We start from the raw sequence: 21160 nt of genomic DNA on the forward strand, positions 1-21160 counted from the left end.
AAAAAAAAAAAAAAAATTCACTATGACTCTCATAGGCAACCATAACACAGAAGATCATTATGATTCTATCTCATAGGAGGCGACCATAAAATGGAAGTTCACTATGACTCTATCTTATAGGAGGTGACTATAACATAAAAGATCACTGTGACTCTATCTCACAGGAGGCAACCATAACACAGATCATCACTGTGACTCTATCTCATAAGAGGCAACCATAACACAGATCATCACTGTGACTCTATCTCACAGGAGGCAACCATAACACAGATCATCACTGTGACTCTATCTCATAAGAGGTGGCCATGTGTTTTGTTACTTTTCCCTCTTTCCCACCAGCTTTGGAGACATGGATTTTGCATTTTAAATGTTATACTTCAGAAAATATTTTTAGGTTTTCCAATGTAGTTTTGTGGAGTAGGTATGTCTCTACATATGTCTATCTGTGCATGTCTCTGTGTGCCTAAGAGCACCTGTTAGTAGTCCATCTGCATGTGAGAGAGCTAAGAAACAAGCCAGTGTAGCCACTGAATATCTGACAAAATAGACTTCAAATAAAAACTAATCAAACAAGATAAGGATGGATACTACATATTCATCTAAGAAAAAAATACACCAAGAAGACACTGCAATTCTTAACATCTGTGCAGCATACATAAGAGCACCCAAGTTTGTAAAAGAAATGCTATTATAATTTAAATCACATATTCATCTTCATTCACTGATAGTGAATGACTTTAAAATCCCACTTTCACCAGTGGACAGGGCATCTAGACAAAAACTAAATAGAGAAATTCTGGAGCTAACGGATGTTATAAACCAAATGCACCTAACAGGTATTTATAGAACATTTACCCAAACACAAAAGAATACTTTCTACTCAGCAGCTCGGGGAACTTTCTCCAAAATTGACCACATATTTAGATATGAAGCAAATCTCAACAGATATAAGAAAACTGAAATAACACCCTGACATCCTAAGTAGACAGCAAAAAATCAAACTCAGGGCTGAAATCAACAAAATCAAGACAAATAAATAAAAACAATAAAAAGAATCAGTAAAACAGAGTTGGGTTTTTTTTTTGAGAAAAGTTAGAAAGATTGGCAAACTCTTATCAAAATAAACTAAAAGGCAAAGGGAGAATATCCAATTTTAACAAAATTAGAGATGGAAATCAACAACAGACACTGAGAATAAACCTACTTTCTACTACATTGAAAATATAAAAGAAACTTGTACTTTCCTTGATATATAGCACCTACCAAAGTTAGATCAAAATCAGATAAGCAATTTAAACCAACATATATCCACTCATGAAATAGAAGCAGTAATAAAATCTACAAAAAAAAAAAAATACCCAACAAAACAAACAAACCAAAACCCAGGGTCAGGTGGTCTTAGCATAGAATTTTATCAGATTTTAAAAAGGAGTTAATGTCAATACTACTCAAATTATTCCACAAAATAGAAGCAGAAGCATTATCCAATACATTTCATTTTTTTGTTATTGTTTTGTTTTTCGAGACAGTGTTTCTCTGTGTAGCCCTGGCTGTCCTGGACCTCACTTTGCAGATCAGGCTGGCCTCGAACTCAGAAATCCACCTGCCTCTGCCTCCCAAGTGCTGGGATTAAAGGCAATCACAGTTACTTTGAAATCTAAACCACATAAAATATAACCCCCAGAGAAAGAAAATTATAGACAAATTTCCCTTATGAACATAGATGCAAAAATTCTCAATCAAATATTTGCAAATCAAATCCAAGAACATATCAAAGAGATCATCCACCATAATCAGGTTGGCTTCATCCCAGAGATATAAGGATGATCAATATACATAAATCAATAAACGTAATCCACCATATCAGCAAACTGAAAAAAAAACTACATCATCATCTCATTAGATACACCTTTGATCCAGGCAGTAGTGGCACACACCTTTAATTCCAGCACTTGGGAGGCAGAGGCAGGCAAGTTTCTGAGTTCCAGGCCAGCCTGGTCTACAGAGTGAGTTCCAGGACAGCCAGGACTACACAGAGAAACCCTGTTTCAAAAAACAAAAACAAAAACGAGAAAGAAGAAGGAGGAGGAGGAGGAGGAGGAGGAGGAGGAGGAGGAAGAGGAGGAGGAGATACACCTTTGAAAAAAAATCCAACACTCCTTAATAAAATTCACAGAGAGATTAGGGATAAGGGGGCATACTTCAACATAAGGACAGTTTACAGAAAGCCCATGGCCAACATCAATTTAAATGGAAAATAAGTCTAAGCAATTCCATTAAAAGCAGGAATGAGACAAGGTGTCCACCCCACAAACTGACATCTTGATACTATGGCTGAAGACATCAATACAACCCACAGAGCATGGAGAAACCTAGCTGGTGCTACACAGAGACTTCACCCCTGTGAGTTGGCATCTTTGGCACAGTAAGGTATCTTGCATGCTACCAAAAGAGAAACCTAAACACCAATGTCCCCAGAAACCCCCTGATACTGTCCTGCCTGCAAGATGGCTCTCCTGCAACAGGGCTACAAAACTTATAGGAGTAACCAACAAATAACTGGTTTCACCTAAGGCTCACTCCACAAGATGGAACCCGTACCTAACACTGCTTAAGTGACCCAAGAACCTGTGACAAGATAACCCAGGAACCTAACATAAAATCAAATAATACTGACTTTTTAAAAATAGCAATAAAATAGCTCCTAATAACATTTTGCTATACTCACAGATCAGTGCCTTGCTCTACCATGATCAGAAAAGCTTCCTCCTGCAACAGATGGGAACAAACACAGAGACCCACAGGGAGACAACATACAGGGAATGGAACGCTCAGAATGTTTCCATCAAATCTTTCCTCTCGGGGCTCAGGGAACCATGTGGTAACGAAGGCAGAAAGAGTGTAAGAGTCAGAGGGAATGGAAGACACTGAGAAAGCAGGAGTCTCTAGTCAACACGATTAGAGCTCCTATGAGCTCAGAGACTGAGGCAGCATGCTCAGGGTCTGCACAGGTCCATACCAGATGGAGTCATGGAGGTGAAAGGTCAAATGGACACATGCCCCAATCCCTAGCTCAGAAGCTGTCTCCAAATGAAAATTTAGTTTCTTCCAGTGGAGTCTCACTGGGAAAGCAAACTGTCCTTCGGGGCAGGCTGTGTACCCAGGGGTAGATGCCAACAGAAAAGGAACTCATTGGGGGTTTCTTGTCTCATAATGTTATGTCAGGACTCTTCCTTTTATATTTCTTAATTTCTATTTTTTTAAAAAAATTTTATTCATATATTTTTCTCTCCCTTTTTACCCTACATTCTTTGCACATACATTGTGGCTTCCAGATTAGTGTTTTTATGGGAGTGCAAACCACTAGGTTTCCACATGTATTATCTATTTCCTGGGTTCTTTCTTTCTTTCTGTTAATTTTGTCCTATTCTTCTGTGTTAATTTTTCTCTTATATTTTATTTTATATTATTATCTCTTAGAAGCCCTTTTATTTTCCAACAAGAGACAGAAAGTGGATGAGTCTGAATCGGAGAGGAGTGGGGAAGGAACTTAGAGTAGTAGAGAGAGGAAAAACCATAATCTGGATATACTATTGAGAAAAAAATCTTAATAAAAAGAAAAATATAGATCTTTATATTTTAAAAAGAGAGAAAAGTAAAGAAATCCAGAAGGAGCGGGAGGGTATGCTTTAACTGAAAATGGAAACTATGAATCCAGCAGGCTATCCCAGGGGTAGTTTTAGTAGTTTGGGAACCTGAATTGATAAAAAGAGATGTTGGGAAGAAAAGCTGGGGATGGGAAAACTTCACATTCATTCTTCCTGTGTTCCCAAGATCAAAGAAACGGAGCAGGAATCTTCTGGTCAGACATCCCAAGACGACACAGTCTGTCTTACCTTGGAAGACCGGAAGGCAAATGCCGTTGATTTTACATCAGCCTTTTCTTTGTCCATGAGCAGGAGGTTCTTGTCTTCCATGAAGCTTAAGTATTTTCCTGTCGTGACATGCCGGAGTCGAAATGGCTGGCCCCATCTTATGTGGCTTCCACTCCACCTGACAAAACAATCAGAACTTGATCCAACCCCATCACCATCAGAGAAGCAGCCATTGAAAGGGAGGAGTGTGACTGCATGTGTGTGCACAGAGACGTGGATAAACACTATGGGTAGCATCTACAGACATGCTACATGTCTGTATGTATAAACATCTTAGAACCAGGTGCTAAGGGAAGACACAAGCTGAGAAACTGCAGCCTTTATACTTATGGGGGAAATGACTTTAAATATGTCGCTGTAATATTTCCCTTAATTTATATATTATATAAAAAGACAGCCTAATTTTATGCATGTAGATATACACCTAATAAAACCTTACTTTATAATTATCAAAACTATTACTATTAGGTGGATTTAATCAACTTAATATTCATATCAAAAACAGTTGTTTTTAATTATTAAACACTAAATATTGTGAACATGGAATTTTTGTTATAGGCTAACAGAACAATATAAAGGTTTACAAGAACATTTTGTTGCTAAAGCAAATGATCGAGGAAGAAGGGAAACTCAGGTAACCACAGGGCTCACAGCCCTGAAGTAAAATCTCTCCAGAGACTTACGCAGATGGGAGAGAGGAGCAATAAACACCCTTTGCATGAAGAAGAATTTGAGTATTTTTAAGTAAATGAAGATGAGTGTTACCTCACAGCAGTACTTATTATGGTCACTTGATTGTTTGGAAAGCAGAGGTGAAGACACTTGATTTTAAACCATCACATCTTGAGGCTGGGTTTCAGAGTGCATGCCTTTAATCCCAGCACTCAGGAGGCAAAGGTAGGCTGATCACTGAATTTAAAGCTAGCCTGGTCTACACAGCAAGTTACTGGGCACCCAGGGCTACACAGAGAAACCTTTTCCCAAAAATCAAATCAAACTACTACCCCTTTAATATACAGGAAGTTATTTTCTACCTATCTGTTTATACTGATCAGGATAATATTAATTGAGAATGTACCAAGTTTTCTGAGATTACTGTTTGGAATACCCGAGCAAAATAACTTTAGACACTAACTATTGTATTCGTCATTAAATAGGCAGATAGCTCACATTTAAAAAAATCTACAGACACTGACTCTAGTAATACAGTCCTGGATCTCACCCAAGGAGTGTGTATCCTACAGAAATAACTTCTTTTAGACTGTAATATTATAGGAAAATATATTGACAACTTAGTGCATTTTAAACAAAGACTAAAAGTTCTTGCTAATATCAGAGTTTTGCCTAAAACAGTTAAAAGCTATACCTTCATCAGCGATGTAGCACTTACATGGACTAAAAGGTGCTCTTAATATACCAGAAATGTGTATACATGTATGTGCATCTGAATTCTTACTGCTATAGTAAATACTGTGGTGATTTTTACACCACAGAGTTATACAGAGATTCCCACTCCAGTATCAAACTATTCGTGAGTAAAGTTCATAGTCTCTGCAAACAGCTGTTGAACTGTTCATATCTACATGCACCTTTAGAAATTTAAATCCACAATCTTACAGACTTCAGGTGAGTGACAGGCTTGCAGATAACTTGTCCTGCTTCCAAATCTGACATCACTCTGTCCTAGCAGTGCTTTATGCCAGGAAGTTGTCAGGTGTGGGTGAGATGTTACAAAGCAAAAGAGACCAAAGACAAAAGCAGGCTGTATGAAATTATGAAATGAGACTATTCTTGGGTCTTGCACCTGGTGAATCAAGACAGAAAAGGCAGAAAGAGACAAGAGGAACAAAGGGTTGAACACCACTTTTGTTCTCTATGTTGTTTGCTGCTGGAGCTAAAAGGACCATCTCACCCTGAAGTGGAAGTCAATGGCATTGACCATCCCTTACCATCAGAACTTTAGGCTGGATTTAGAAGTTCTACTTACGCGACTCTCAGGGTTTCTAGTCTCCAGAGGGAGCGTGCATGAACTGATACAGCACCACCTTCATAATGAACTGTTCTGTTGACATAAAAAAAGTTTAAATTTGAATTTAACAGTTTAATTTCTTGAACTCCATCTTTTAAGCAAATTAAAGAAGGCAGGGTGTAAATGTTAAAGATCTGTTGTGAGACAGGAGATAACACAGCTGGAAATAAAAATAAATGTAACAATGATCAACATAAGTTCTTCCTCATTAAGCATTTATTTAAACATTCTCTCCCATCACTTACCCATATAATATTAATGTTTTTCTTCATAACTTCCCTCTAGAGGACTTTTTGGTCATGGAAGACTTAACAGCTTAGGTATCATTTTATATGTTACTATATGAAGATATGCATTTAATTGTTCATGGCTCTGAATTTGGCTTTCATTATTTAAAATACATGTATTTAAAATATACAAGAATGTATATTTTCCAAGAAATGTAAAAAGACTGATTATTAGTATCTGAATACAGTCATCTGCAATTTGCACCAATAGGCAATGCATGACAAAATATAAACAGATAGATAAAACATAAATGGAGGGAGCTGGAGTGGTCAAGAGTACTTGCTCCTCTCGGAGAAAACCCAAGTTTGACTCCTAGCACCCATGTTGTATGACTTACAACTTCCTGTACCTCTAACACCAGGTGAGCTGACCACTTCTAGCATCCATAGGCACCCATATATACACATGCACATACACATAAGTACATAAGTAGAAACAAAATCTTCAATATACAATTTGCATATAATTGGATTATTATGTGCAAAAGGTACATCTCAGGATGTGTATCACATGTACCTAAATGTCCAAACACTTCTAATAATATAAGATGTCAAGAAAGTTACATAAATTAGCTAAACTGGTCTTTGTTACCACCTTTCAACACTGTTTCAAGGAAACCAAGGCTTGTGAACAAACCCTATGTCTTTTCCCAGGGCTTCAACATCCTCTCTGGAATATGTTCTCATAATCTTAACATACACAGGAATATTTTCTTTCAAACATAACACCTGTACCTTGCCCCTCCTCTCTAGCCTCCCTCTCTATCTCACTGCCATCTACCTCCTGTTGCCTCTCCTTGTGCTCTAATTTCACTCCCAGACCTGTTTCTCTATTGAAATGGAGTTTGCTGTGGCCATTAAACAACCTTTCTGTTGCCAAGGCTTCTTTTGAAAATAGACTCTGAAACCCCTTGCCATCCAGGCCATGTTTCTAACATCTCCCTGACCTGCTTCTCCTCCCTTATTCCTTTGACAACTCTTTTTATCCTATCATTATTGCAGAATTTCTCAAACATACACAAAAAAAATCGAGTAAATAAGCCCTTGCACACAATTTTCAGTTTAACAATTATCAACACATGGCCAACCCTGCTTATAGTCTCTAATTTACCCATCCACAGACAATCTTTAGTATTATAAAATATCTAGTCAATTTTAAAATATTCTAAATTATCTCACAAAATCTTTTCATCTGTGGCTTTTATCAAGATTCAAACAAGATGTATCAGTTAGCTTTATTCTAAAGGAATTCCCATCACTTCTCCCTCTCTCTCTTTCTGTCTCTCTCTGTCTCTGTCTCTCTCTCTGTCTCTCCTCCCTCCATCCCTCCTTCTCCCTCCCTTCCTCATCCCCTCCCTTCCTCCCTCTCTCCCCCTTCTCTCTTCTTCTTGGGCTTTTGTAGGGTGCTTGTTTTGTTTGTTTGTTTGTTCCTTCTTAATATTTATTTTATGAAAGTTTTATTCCATTTGTTCCATACAACTTTCTGTGTTCTGACCTTTCTAACTATATCCCCATGATGCTGGGGTTACAGGTGGTTGTGAGCTGCCTAATATGGGTTCTGGGAACTGAACTCAAATTCTCTACAACAACAGCAAGAGCTCTTACCATGGAGTAAGCTCTCCAGCTTCATGGTGTCTTTATTTCTAAATCTACCTCTAGCTATAAATGTGTATTCAATTTAGATTTTTTTATAATAATATTTCAGACACCCATGTTTTGCACTCCCTGATGGATAACACAACCATCAGTAGGAACACAATGCCTGCTTGTTTATTTTTTAAGATATATCAACAGGCTCAGAACCTCCTCAGCTGTCTACAGTGGCCAGAGGGCTTTAGATGCACCAGTGAATACTTTGAACAGCTGTGATTTCCTGACATGGCATAGGCAATAATCCCATGAGAAACTATCAAAAAATGCTATGCTATGTCCCTACCAATGCTCAATGAAGTAGATGTGGGGTTTGCCTGCTTTTAAAGTCTTCATCCAATGAGGAGCCAAACTGTGGACCCTATGATTTAGATGGGTATCTCCTTGGCAGTATAACTGCTGTGCAGAGTTGGATATATCTTTGCTGCAGGGAATGTTCCCTGCATTATGGGATATTTACAGCAATTGCCCCCCTACCAACTAAATGCCAGCCTCCCACCAGTTGATACAAGAAAACTGCCTCTCACATTGCTTAATGTTCCTTATGAGACAAAAGCAACCCTAGTACAGCACTACTGATGCAGGTGAATGAATCTTAACCTTTAGTGTGGTATAGTATTCCAAATTCCCTTTAAAGCCCAAACTAGTCCCATGGCTAGAGTTTCTAATTGAGGTCAAGGATGAAACCCATGCATCTACATTTCCCATAAGGCCCTGGATGAAGTTATTCTGCAGGTTGACATTTTGAGAGCTATGGAGATATATTAGTGATTTCATTTGGGTTCTTTACCTTGGTTGTATAGTAGGAGCACTTCAACAGCTTTAGAAAATTCAAGGCAGAGAACACTCAGGCTAAGAAATCAAAGTCTCCAGGTATATGTTTAAAAAAATAAATGAGAAATAATCTAGACATTCTACTTCACTGTGTGTAGGTACACAAATGATGAGACATGGATGGTAGATAGGCAGATAATAGATACATGATGATGATAGATGATTGATAGATGATAGATGACAGATAGATAATAGATAGACAAGTAGATAATAAAGATGATAGATAATTGATAGAAGATGACAGATAGGTAATAAATAGATGATAGATCGATAAATAATAGATGATGATGACAGATGATTGATAGATGATAGATGGCAGATAATAGATGATAGACAGACAGATGCAGACAGAGGTTAATAGATGCTAGATAGAAATATGATAGAGATAGGTGGGTAAAAAGAAAGATGACAGGTAGATGGATAAATGTCAATAGATAGATAGCTAATGAGAAATATATAGATGATAGAGTTTATATAACTGTGACTTTTATAAAAATCTTCTGTTTCACCAAAAGAATAGTGTCCTAGATACATTTTTAAAGATTTGTTCATTTTTCTTTTATGCACATGGGTGTGTTGCCTGCATATATGTCTTGCATCACATGTATTCCTGGCACCCACAGAGGCCAGAAGAGAGCATGAGATTCCCTGGAACTGGAGATACAGATAGCTGTAAGGCATCATGTGGGTGTTGGGAATTGAATCTGGATCCTCTGCAAGAACATCCAATGTTCTTAACCTCTGAATCATTTCCCCAACCCCCTAGACTCCTTGTCATTTTTTCTAATGGTTAATAATGGAATTTATAAATGTAATAAAAAAAACCTAACCATTTAGAAAACAAAGAGACTTTCCCAGGATCAAAAGAAATTAAAGATTTACTGTACCTGGAACAAAATGAAGATAGGACCATTTCATAACAGCTGTGACTTTCATGGAGATTCTCAAAACTCTATATCCTACAATTCCTCAATTATTAAAAAATGATAATAAAAGAAAGAATTCTTGTTGGAAGAGAAAAATATAGCAGTCCATAAGACAGAAAAGTGGGGCTTTGGAATGGGTCTAAGTACAAAGAAGCCAGAAGCTGTCTTCCTCTTTTCTCTGTTACTGTGAGAAAACACACCAACTAAAGCATCTTATGTGGAAAGGGAAAGTATTTGGCTCACAAGCTCAGGTACAGCCCATCACTGTGAGGAAATCAAGATGGCCTAAATTTGAAGCACCTGGTAACATCACACCCACAGTCAAGAAAAGAGAGAAATGAAGTGATATATACACGAAGTCGAAGCAATGTGACCAGTTCTCTCAAGGTTCTATCATTGTAACTTCCCTGCCATGGTGGATTACAAACTGGAACTGGAGCCTAAAATAAATACTTTTCCTTCCAAAATTCAAGGAAGATAAATAGATGTTGTGCTGGAAAGTTTTACGTCAACTTGATACAAGCTAGAGTCCCTGGCAAAGAGGGACCCTCGACTGAAAAAATCTTCCTAAGATCCAGCTGTAGACAGCCTGTAGGACGTTTTCTTATTTATTGATTGATGTGGGATGGCCTAGCCCATTATGGGCCCTCACCCCTGGGCAGATGGACATGGGTTCTCTAAGAAAGCAAGCTGAGTATGCCATGGGAAGCAAGGCAGTGAACAGCATCCCTCCATGCCCTCTGCATTGGCACCTGACTCCAGGTTTCTGCCCTATCTGCTGTTGATGATGAACTGTTATGTGGAAATGTGATAAATATATAATATAAGCTCTTTCCTTGAAAATGTTATAGCTACTTGGAGGAAAAGAAAATAAGTAAAAATAATGAAAACTGATAATCATCCTCAAAATTATCACTACTGTGCAGATTTGAGGATTGAACCCAGGACTTCATACACAACTAGACAAACACTCAAGCATGCAGCTGAATCTCCAGGCCTCATTATCCTTTAACTTGTAACAAGTACCACTAAATTGCCCACGCTGACACTGAACTCATTCCACAGCCTAGGCTGGTCTTTGGCCTGAGATTCCCCCTGCCACAGCCTCTTGAGTAACTGGGATAACAAATCCCAAAAAGCTGGTACTAAGCACACATTTTTTAAAACAGAAACTTCTAGATCATAAATCAGAAAAGCTGAAGTTACTGTAATTTCACCAAACAGACTTTTAAAATTCACATGTAATAACGAATCATACAAGCTCATTCAAGATGACTTTAAAAACTCCCAGGCTTCTGACTATACATTATGCCTCCACAACCCATCCTTCTCCAAAATGAAGCACTTCATTAGAGAACGCATATTTCAGGCTGACCACGTAAGAGGAACTTTAAATGTATTCTAAGCACAAATTCTCCCCACAATGCCATCAATTCAACTTCTCATGGTTATTAAACATTGTCCACCAAAACATAAGTAGTTAGCTCTTTTGGTTCTGGCAGTCATAAAATACAATTTAAATCTTATCTCAATTGTTCAACAGCTCATTTTCTGGGTAAAATGCAAGTGCTGTGACAGCTAGTGTATTCATCTTTAAAATCTGAAACCCAGAAAATACTATATTAGCATGCTAATGAGGGCACAAATCTTTACAAGCCTCTCACCGCCTGACACAGTAGTATTTATTCATAATAAAATTTTATAGGATACACAATTCCAATTAGTGAGCTTTAGGGCATAATCATAAAGCATCATTAATAAATGACTGGGCACTATGAGGAGACCCATGATGGCTACAAGGGTGAGTTCTGACAAAGGGCACCTTCTCCACATGTCGCTATAGCTATGAGCTCACTTTTTTTTGTAGGGCACCAAGAATTTGGCAAGTCAACTTCAAATCTCATTGTTACTAACTTTCTGAAGACAGCATCTCATTATACAAACTTGGACAGGTTTCTGAACTCTACTTTATGTTTTAATGTGTGTGTGTGTGTGTGTGTGTGTGTGTGTGTGTGTGTGTGTCTGCGCATGTGCGCGCTCACGTGCACCCCTCAAGTCCAGAAATGGGTATCAGATTCCCTGAAGCTGGATCTACAGGCAGTTGGGAACAATCCAACATTGGTAGTGAGAACTAAATTGGGCCCTCTCCAAGAGCAATATGCGCTCTCAACTACTGAACCACCTCTCCAGACCCTGACTCCTTTTCTTTGACCATTTCCTAGGTTACTGTGAGGAAATTAAGAATGATATAACTTCTCTATAGCACTGGGATGAACCCTCTGAGAATTCAAGTGACAATACTCAGAGTTTGTAGTCAGTCCTTCTGCAGTAAGGACTCAATCACTTTGGCTTGAACTAAGTTGCTATAGTCAAATCAGTAGTATCCTGATTTTGATTTATAGCTTGGGTCTGAAATACCCTAATTGGACTTGCATTTTGAATGCTTGACCCCCAGACTATGGTTCTATTTTGAAGACTGTGGAGCTTAAGGGAGGTGTAAACTTATTGAGATTTGGTCTTTTGCTCTGTATATGTAATGCTCAGTACTGGCCCCTAATACCTGGTTGCCCCCAAGGATGAGAGAATCTGCATGTAAACCCAAGTGATACTATGTGACTTTGACCCTCAAGTTCTTCCTGTTTGGTGAATAAAGATGCTGACAGCCTATAGCTGGGCAGAATTGAGATAGGCATGGGACAGGGTTCCCAGGCCTGAGCTCTGAGGAGAACCACAAGGAGAGGAAAAGGGAATGGAGAAGGAAGACAATATGGGTTAGATGAGTCATGAAGGCATGGCCATAAGAGCTAGCCAATCAAAATTAAGAGTAGCCTAGACAGAACATGGTGAATTATAATTTGGCACTATTAATGGGAAAGTAGACTCTAATAGTATGGAGGGTAGATATTTGTCCAGCTATAGTGTTGATTAAGGCTTAATATAAATAAAAAGGTTGTATGTCTTTTATGGTCCAAAGCAGGGTAGAAACCTTGAATTGAGATTAAATATTTTCTACAACAGAAATTGACCGGCAGAAGTAAAACCCCCAGCAGTAGGGCTCTGAATGGACCACTCTTCTCTACTGTCTCTGCTTCCCATCCTACAGCCAGGATTTGAAGAGTCTTCACTGCATGGTCCTGTCAACTTGCCCTACCTGCCAAGGATGAAGCCTTGAAACTATGAGCCAAACTAAAGTTGTTTCTGTCAGGCATTTTGTCACAGGCATAAAAGAGTTACTAACATTATATTCAAAAGCATGGGTCATCTTCTGTTATAAATGGTGTTTGGGATAACAAATTAATCTTTAAGTCATCTAACCCCTTGCCAGCCTTCTCCTGAGGGTCAATGCTGGAACTGGGTCTCAACAAATTCTCATTGAAATTTTTGTATAATCCATCACATCAATAACCACATAAAATCTTGAAACCAATTTAACCTAATTATAGACAAGCTCCAGCATATTAAGTTAACATAGAAAACTAACTGGGTTGGTGTAGTGGCTCATGCCTGTAATTCCAGCACTTAGGAAGTAGAGGGAGGAGGATCAGAAGTTGAAGGTCATCCTTAGTCATATAGTAAGTACAAGGTTAACTTGGGCTACTTAAGGTTAACTTAAAAAACAGACCCAAGAATTAAAAATAAAGAAAAGCATATATAATGGTATAAATAAAATAAAAACATCTTTGTTTATAACCCAGATATAGACCCACACAAACAAAGTCAACTGATCTTTGACAAAGGAGCAGAGATACTTCAATAGATTAGGGGTAGTTTTTCAAGCACTTGCAAAATCAAACAAGAAAAAATATCCAGGAAGTTCATATACCTGTCACAAAGTTCCACCCTTGTCTGTGCTGGAACACAGGCCGGTGCCCCCCTATAGCAGTAAACTGGATATAGTATCCTTCTGAGATTGGGGCATCTAATTGTGCAAGGTCATAAACCATGTGCCTCTTTCTAAGCTAGGCAGGGAAACCCTCAATTCATTCTACAAAGCCCATCATCACTTATTCGTAATGATAGCTCCCTGACTCATCTTCATATAACAAAGGCCATAGGAGTAAAGATATTACTGCCATGTATTCTTGCAGCATAGCTTTTGTCTACTAAGTTACACTCCAGAAAGCAAATGCAACATCTATTTCCACAGCATGTAAGATACTGTGTCTTTACTGTCCTGCTTGAAATGAACAAGACAACATACGTAGATTCCAGAAGCAATGCATGATCAGAGGCAAACACAGAACTTTCCCTCGCTCTCTTCCTTTCTGCTACCACTTCTGTAGTACACATAATGCCTACGTACCCTGGGATCCCTTCCATCCTTTCATTTTTTCCCTATAACTTCTATTCAGCACATTCAACTTATGTGCACATGGGCAATATGCATTCATAATTGTGAATAAACATGCTTATTTCTATTATCACTATAAAATGTGGCCTCGAGAGGGAGACACTGTCTTTTTCAACCCAGCTCAGAGCCCAGAATCCAGGATATGACAGTCATTCACAATTTTCTGTAGAATGAATCTGGCTATGCAAAAGATATCTTGTAAACCTGTTTTCAAAATAAAAATAATGCTTTATAAACAATATTCACCCTATACTGATTTTCAAACTAGAGATTCAAACTAACATTCCCTAACATAACTGCTTTAAAAAATCTATTAACTCATTGGAGATGTCACTCAATAGTAGAATGTTTGGGTCTCAAGCTCAAAACCTGGCATAACAAGAAATATACATAATAAAATTTACTATCTTAAAGGGATGGTACACTTTATCCCTGTAGTGCAAATTCTGATCATAAACACATGTATATTTAAATAAGGGCTTTGCTGATATTTTATTACAATCACAAAAGTAGAAAGATATAAGATGGAACAAAATAAGATATATTCAGAAACAAAATCTGCAACAACGACAGCAATAAAATCTATCATCCTCCAGATGAAAATTTATCACTAAATTTGAAGCCTCCACAATAAAAGTCTATGTTAAAGCAATTATTAAAGCTCCATGTAGCACCTGATTATCTTACTCGCTACCAGAACCTAGTCTTCTCTAAGGGGTCTCATCCCATTACCTGGAGAGCACTGCTATAGTGCTCCCCCGTTAATTCTGAGACATCCACCTGACTGCTCACACCTTCTGCAGCCTGCATTTTCATTGCTAGTCCTATAAGATGTACACTAGAAATTTTACAAAAGCTAAATCCCTACCTGGAAAAAAACTCAAGGAACATAAAAGAAATAGTGATGTGCACTTCCTGGCCCTGCCAAAGCTCAATTTTTCAAGTATGGTAGGCAGAAAGTATAGGGAAATATCTTTATAGTTAAACCTTGATAGATCATTCTCTGATTCAAGTCTGCTTAGTTCAATAGTGCACTGGTGGCTATTCTGCCTCTAGGTCTTATTAACACTCTATGAAAATGAAGAGGTAACATGGAGGATGAATCTCATTGTGAACAAGTGGAACAACTCCATTGGTATCCAGAATTACATGCCCTGTCAGTTAGCTGCTTCCTCTATTGCTACAATTATAGTTACAGCTGTTAAATACCTGGCAGAACAAGGTAAAGCCAACAGTCAAATCTACTGAGGAGCCAAGCACAGATAACCCAAATATTCCTGGATTGCTCAGAAACAAATGTCACTGCTAGCCATCTCCTCAATCATTTCTACTACCTAGAACAAATCTCATGTGACAGTTGATCTTTAATTTTAATAACAGGAAACAACCAATGGGCACTGCTAGATTGAAATTACCAGCCAAGGCCTATATGACAAAAAAACATTGTTTTATTTTGTTTTGTTTTGTTTTCATATTTCCCTACTTAAACTCACCATTTAAAAAATAGTCGTCATTTTTAGTTCTTTTCCTAATAAATCACAATATATGCCTAGGCCACCATTATGCATTTCTTCCCCTCAAACATACTGATATTAATTTAAGAAAATGCTGCCTACGGGCTGTTGCCTTCTCTAGTTCTCTCAGACACAGGAAATGGCTTAGGGGAAGAACAAAGGAAGCAATTTTGAAAGTCTAAGTAATGATATCAACAAGATTCAAAATCAGAAGCCTTTCCATAAACCTAATTTTAGGGAAGTCTTTTTTTCATCGTGTATCTGTAATTGTTCAGTTTCACAACTTAATCAAGCCATACATTTCTTCCCTAAGCATCCCCCCTGAGGCTCCAGCCTGCCTAGCTCTGACTCACATTCCCCCTACAGTCATGATGTGAATCCACACCACCTAATTGCACCATGTCAACATGCTATAAAAAGATATGCAAACAGATGTATTCTTGCTGCTTCCATGACCTTGGAAGAATCTCTCAGTATGTTCAGGTGAACACACACTGAGACTCAACTGGCAGAAAAGTTATCAGAATTCAATCAAGGTCAGCATCTAGAGTTGCATTAACCCAGTGTCCAAGCTTCCAGGCCTTCTGAAGGCACTGGTGAATGACTGGCCACAATCTGCTCCCACAGTTCCTCTCAGTTAGAGTGAGCACATCACTGACACCCTCCCTTCAACTGTTCTCATGCATCTCTGGTTTATATTCAACACACACTTGTTTTCTGAGTCAGACTCAGACAACCCAACTTGTAGCTTGTTGCACTGAGACCTTCTGAACTCACTGCACACAATTTTAACTTAGCTCTCATAAAAAAACAGACCCAGAATTGCTCCTGTCTAGAGGAAATACAAGGAAAAAGAGTGAAGCAGAGACTGAAGGAAAGGCCATCCAGAGACTGCTCCACCTAAAGATCCATCCCATCTGCAGACACCAAACCCAGACACTATTGCTAATGTCAATAAGTGCTTGCAGACAGGAGCCTGGTATAGCTGTCCCCTGAGAGGCTCTGCCAGAGCCTGACCAATACAGATGTGGATACATGCAGTCAACCATTGGACTGAGCACAGGGACCCCAATGGAGGAGTTAGGGGAAAGAATGAAGGAGCTGAATGGGTTTGCAACCCCATAGGAGGAACAACAATATTGACTAACTGGACCCCCCAACTCTCCCTGCAGAGCTCCCAGGCACTAAACCACCAACCAGAGTACATGCAGAGGGACCTATATCTCCAGCTGCATATGTAGCAGAGGATTGTCTTATCTGGCATCAATGGGAGGGGAGGCCCATAGTCCTGTGGAGGCTCTGTGTGGCTCAGTGCCCCAGTGTAGGGGGATGCTAAAGCGATGAGGGAGAAGTGTGTGGATGGATGGGGGAACACCCTCATAGAGACAGGGAGGATTAGATGGGGGGTTTGTGGAGTGGAAACCGGGAAGGGGAACAACATTTGAAGTGTAAATAAATAAAATAACCAATAAAAAAAAAAAAAGAAGACACTAGCCGCACGGCCCATTCTCTGCACCAACTCTTTCCTCTGACACCATGAACAAAATCCCATCTTCCCTCCTCGAAGTTGCTTCTGATGACAGTTCTTTTGACATAATAATAATGAGTAACTAGGGCAAGGGCCTTACTTCCTATCACATGATCCCCAGAATCTCCTACTCTCTAATGGGTCCCCTGACTTATATGCTCTCTCACCTCTAATCCAAGTGTCTGTTGCTTATCGTAGCTATGATAATACCATCCCAGCTCCCAAAACTCCTCCCAGGCAGCAGAGGAAAAAAGCCCAGCCAAGAGCCTGGAGCTGACGAAAAATGACAGCAGGTACACCTGCCGTCCAATCTTTCCTTATTCTCTGTGTCACTTAAGGAAAAAAAAAAAGAACTGCTGTTTCAGAACACAGTTTCATCACTCATGCTGACTCTCATGTTTGGCCTTGCGTCTGGAATTCATTCCTCAAGCCAACTGCCTTTTAATGTCCTGCTCAGCAGTCTATGACCCTCTCAGTGCCATCTGCATTTTATTCTGAAAGTAATGTGTACTGGTAGCTTTTTGACACTGTAATACCTGGCTTGGGTCATTTCCATGGTTCAGAGGATAAAGGTGGTTGCCACAAAGTCTGATAGCTTATATCCTTGGGACCCACACAAAAAAAGACTGACTCCACATGCTGTCCTCTGACCTCTACATGCACTCTGTAGCTTGCACATACTTGCACACACACACACACACACACACACACACCTCCAACTTAAAGGGCCAGTAAATATCCTCAACAAAATTATAGAAGAAAACATCCTGAACATAAAGAAAGAGATGCCAATGAACATACAAGAAGCCTATAGAACTCCAAATAGTTTGGACCAGAAGAGAAATTCATCCCGCCACAAAACAAAGAAAGAATATTAAAAGCAGTGAGGGAAAAAGGTCAAGTAACATATAAAGGCAGGCTATCAGAACTACGCCAGACTTCTCGCCAGAGATTATGAAAGCCAGAAGATCCTGGGTTGGTGTCATATAGACCCTAAGAGAACACAAATGATAGTCCAGGCTACTATACCCAGCAAAACTCTCAATTACTATAGATGGAAAAACCAAGATATTCCATGACAAAACCAAATCTACACAATATCTTTCCACAATTCCAGCCCTTCAAAGGATAATAAATAGAAACTTCCAATACAAGGAGGGAAACTACATCCTAGAAAAAGCAAGAAAGTGATCTTCCAACAAAACTTAAAGAAGATAGCCACATGCACAGAATTCCAACTCTAACAATAAAAATAACAGGAAGCAACAGTTACTTTTCCTTACTATCTATTAATAACAATGGACTCAATTTCCCAATAAAAAGACAGTCTATCAGACTGGGTGCATAAACAGGACCCAACATTTTGTTGCATATAGGAAACCCACCTCAGTGACAAAGACAGAGACTACCTCAGAATAAAAGGATGGAAAACAGTTTGTTTCCAAGAAACAAGCTGAAATACTCATTATAATATGGAATAAAATTGACTTTCACTTTAGATCAAAAAACATAAGAAAGGACACTTCATACTCATCAAAGGTAAGATCTACCAAGATGAACTCTCGACTCTGAACCTCTAAGCTCTAAATGCAAGGGCATCTATATTCATAAAAGAAACTTTACTACAGCTCAAAGCACATATTGCACCGCACACAATAATAGTGGGAGATTTCAACACCCTACTCTCTGCAATGGACAGATCATAGAAACAGAAACTAAACAAAGACACAGTGAGACTAACAGAAGTTATGAAACAGATGGATTTAACAGATATCTATAGAACGTTTTATCCTAAAACAAAAGGATATACCTTCTTCTCAGCACCTCATGGTACCTTATCCAAAATTGACCATATAATTGGTCACAAATCAGGCCTCAACAGACACAAGAAGATTAAGATAATTCTGTGCATCCTATCAGATTACCATGGACTAAGGCTGCTCCTCAATAACAACATAAACAATAGAAAGCCCACATACACATGGAAGCTTAACAACACTCTACTTAATGATAATTTGATCAAGGAAGAAAGAAAGAAATGAAAGACTTTCTAGAGTTTAATGAAAATGAAGCCACAACATACCCAAACTTATGGGACACAATGAAAGCAGTCCTAGGAGGAAAACTAAATAGCTTTAAGTGCCTCCAAAAAGAAACTGGAGAGAACACACACCAGCAATTTGACAGCACATCTGAAAGCTCTAGAACAAAAAAAAGCAAATTGACCCAAGAACAGTCAAAGTCAGGAAATAATCAATCTCAGGGCTGAAATTAACCAAGTGGAAACAAAAAGAACTATACAAAGAATCAACCAAACCAGGAGCTGGTTCTTTGAGAAAAATCAACAAAATAGATAAACCCTTAGCCAGACTAACTAGAGGGCACAGAGACAGTATCCTAATTAACAAGATCAGAAATGAAAAGGAAGACATAACAACAGACACTGAGGAAATCCAAAAAAATCATGAGATCCTACTACAAAAGCCTATTCTCAACAAAACTGGAAAACCTGGATGAAATGGACAATTTCCTAGACAGATACCAGGTACCAAAGTTAAATCAAGATCAGATAAACAATCTAACAGTCCCATATTTGCTAACAAAATAGAAACAGTCATTAATAGTCTCCCAACCAGAAAAAGCCCAGGACCAGATGGGTTTAGTACAGAGTTTTATCAGACCTTCAAAGAAGACCTAATACCAATACTCCTCAAACTATTCCACAAAATTGAAACAGAAGGTACTCTACCCAATTCATTCTGTGAAGCCACAATTACTCTGATACTTACACCACACAAAGACCTAACGAAGAAAGAAAACTTCAGACCAATTTCCCTTATGAATATCGATGCAAAAATACTCAATAAAATTCTTGCAAACTGAATCCAAGAACACATGAAAATGATCATCCATCATAATCAAGTAGGCTTCAACCCAGGGATGCAGGGATGGTTCAATATATGGAAATCTATCAACGTAATTCACTATATAAACAAACTCAAAGAAAAAAAAATATGATCATCTCATTAGATGCTGAGAAAGCATTTGATAAAATCCAACATCCCTTCATGATAAAAGTCTTGGAAAGAAGTCTTGGAAAGATCATCCAGGGCCCACCCCTTGCAAGGAAATCACAGGGAGGGGCCAAGGCGAAACCTGAGCCTGGCACCCACCACCGGAGCTGGAGACTTGGCTCCCCTGGCAGTGTGGTGGGCAATGGGCTTGTGAGTAGGGCGGCCCGAGCTTCCTCGAGCCAGCCCAGCACCCCCCTCGCTGGGGAGGGGACAGCGGCTTTGGCAATGGGAGCCCTCACTGCCCCAAAGCCTCCCTCTGCTCGCAATCATGGAGCCGGGTGGTCACCTGGGACTTGCCCTGGGGCTGCTGCGGGCACTGGTGCTGGCACTGCAGGCTAAGACCATGGTGCGCAAGGAGTATGTGGTTCGGCCCAGACTCAGAGCTGGGCAAGCGGCCGCCCTAGGACAACCAGAGCTTCCAGTACAATCATGAGGCCTTCCTGGGCAAGGAGGACTTCAAGACCTTCAATCAGCTAAGCCCGGACGAGAGCAAGGAGAGGCTGGTGAAGACTGTCCATTGAAATTGAAAAAAAAAGTCTTGGAAAGATCAGGAATTCAAGGCACATACTTGAATATAGTAAAAGCAATATACAGCAAACCGGTAGCCAACATCAAACTAAATGGAGAAAAACTCGAAGCAATCCCTCTAAAATCAGGGACTAGACAAGGCTGCCCACTCTCTCCTTACCTATTCAATATTGTACTTGAAGTCGAAGCCAGAGCAATTAGACAACAAAAGGAGATCAAAGGGATACGAGTTGGAAAGAAAGAAGTCAAATTATCATTATTTGCTGATGATATGATAGTATACTTAAGTGACCCCAAAAATTCCACCAGAGAGCTCCTAAACCTGATAAAAAACTTCAGCAAAGTAGCTGGATATAAAATTAACTCAAGCAAATCAGTGGCCTTCCTCTACTCAAAGGATAAACAGGCTGAGAAAAAAAATTAGGGAATCAACACGCTTCACAATAGTCACAAATAATATAAAATACCTTGGTGTGACTCTAACTAACCAAGTAAAAGATCTGT

The 21160-nt window shown here is 39.1% G+C and overlaps 1 protein-coding gene across 7 annotated transcripts in view; it reads right to left on the reverse strand.

Moving 5' to 3' along the window:
* Ryr2 (ryanodine receptor 2) overlaps positions 1 to 21160 on the reverse strand; it is a 600588-nt gene that overhangs the window by 315883 nt on the left and 263545 nt on the right. For all 7 annotated transcript variants that reach the window (XM_031357976.1, XM_031357968.1, XM_031357974.1 and 4 more), the window contains 2 exons: positions 5923 to 5997; positions 3897 to 4053 (listed from right to left, as the gene is read on the reverse strand). In XM_031357976.1, the coding sequence (XP_031213836.1) occupies positions 3897 to 4053; positions 5923 to 5997 (232 nt within the window). The remainder of the gene's footprint in view (positions 1 to 3896; positions 4054 to 5922; positions 5998 to 21160) is intronic.

Source organism: Mastomys coucha, unplaced genomic scaffold (assembly GCF_008632895.1).
Source record: "Mastomys coucha isolate ucsf_1 unplaced genomic scaffold, UCSF_Mcou_1 pScaffold7, whole genome shotgun sequence".
NCBI lineage: Eukaryota > Metazoa > Chordata > Mammalia > Rodentia > Muridae > Mastomys > Mastomys coucha.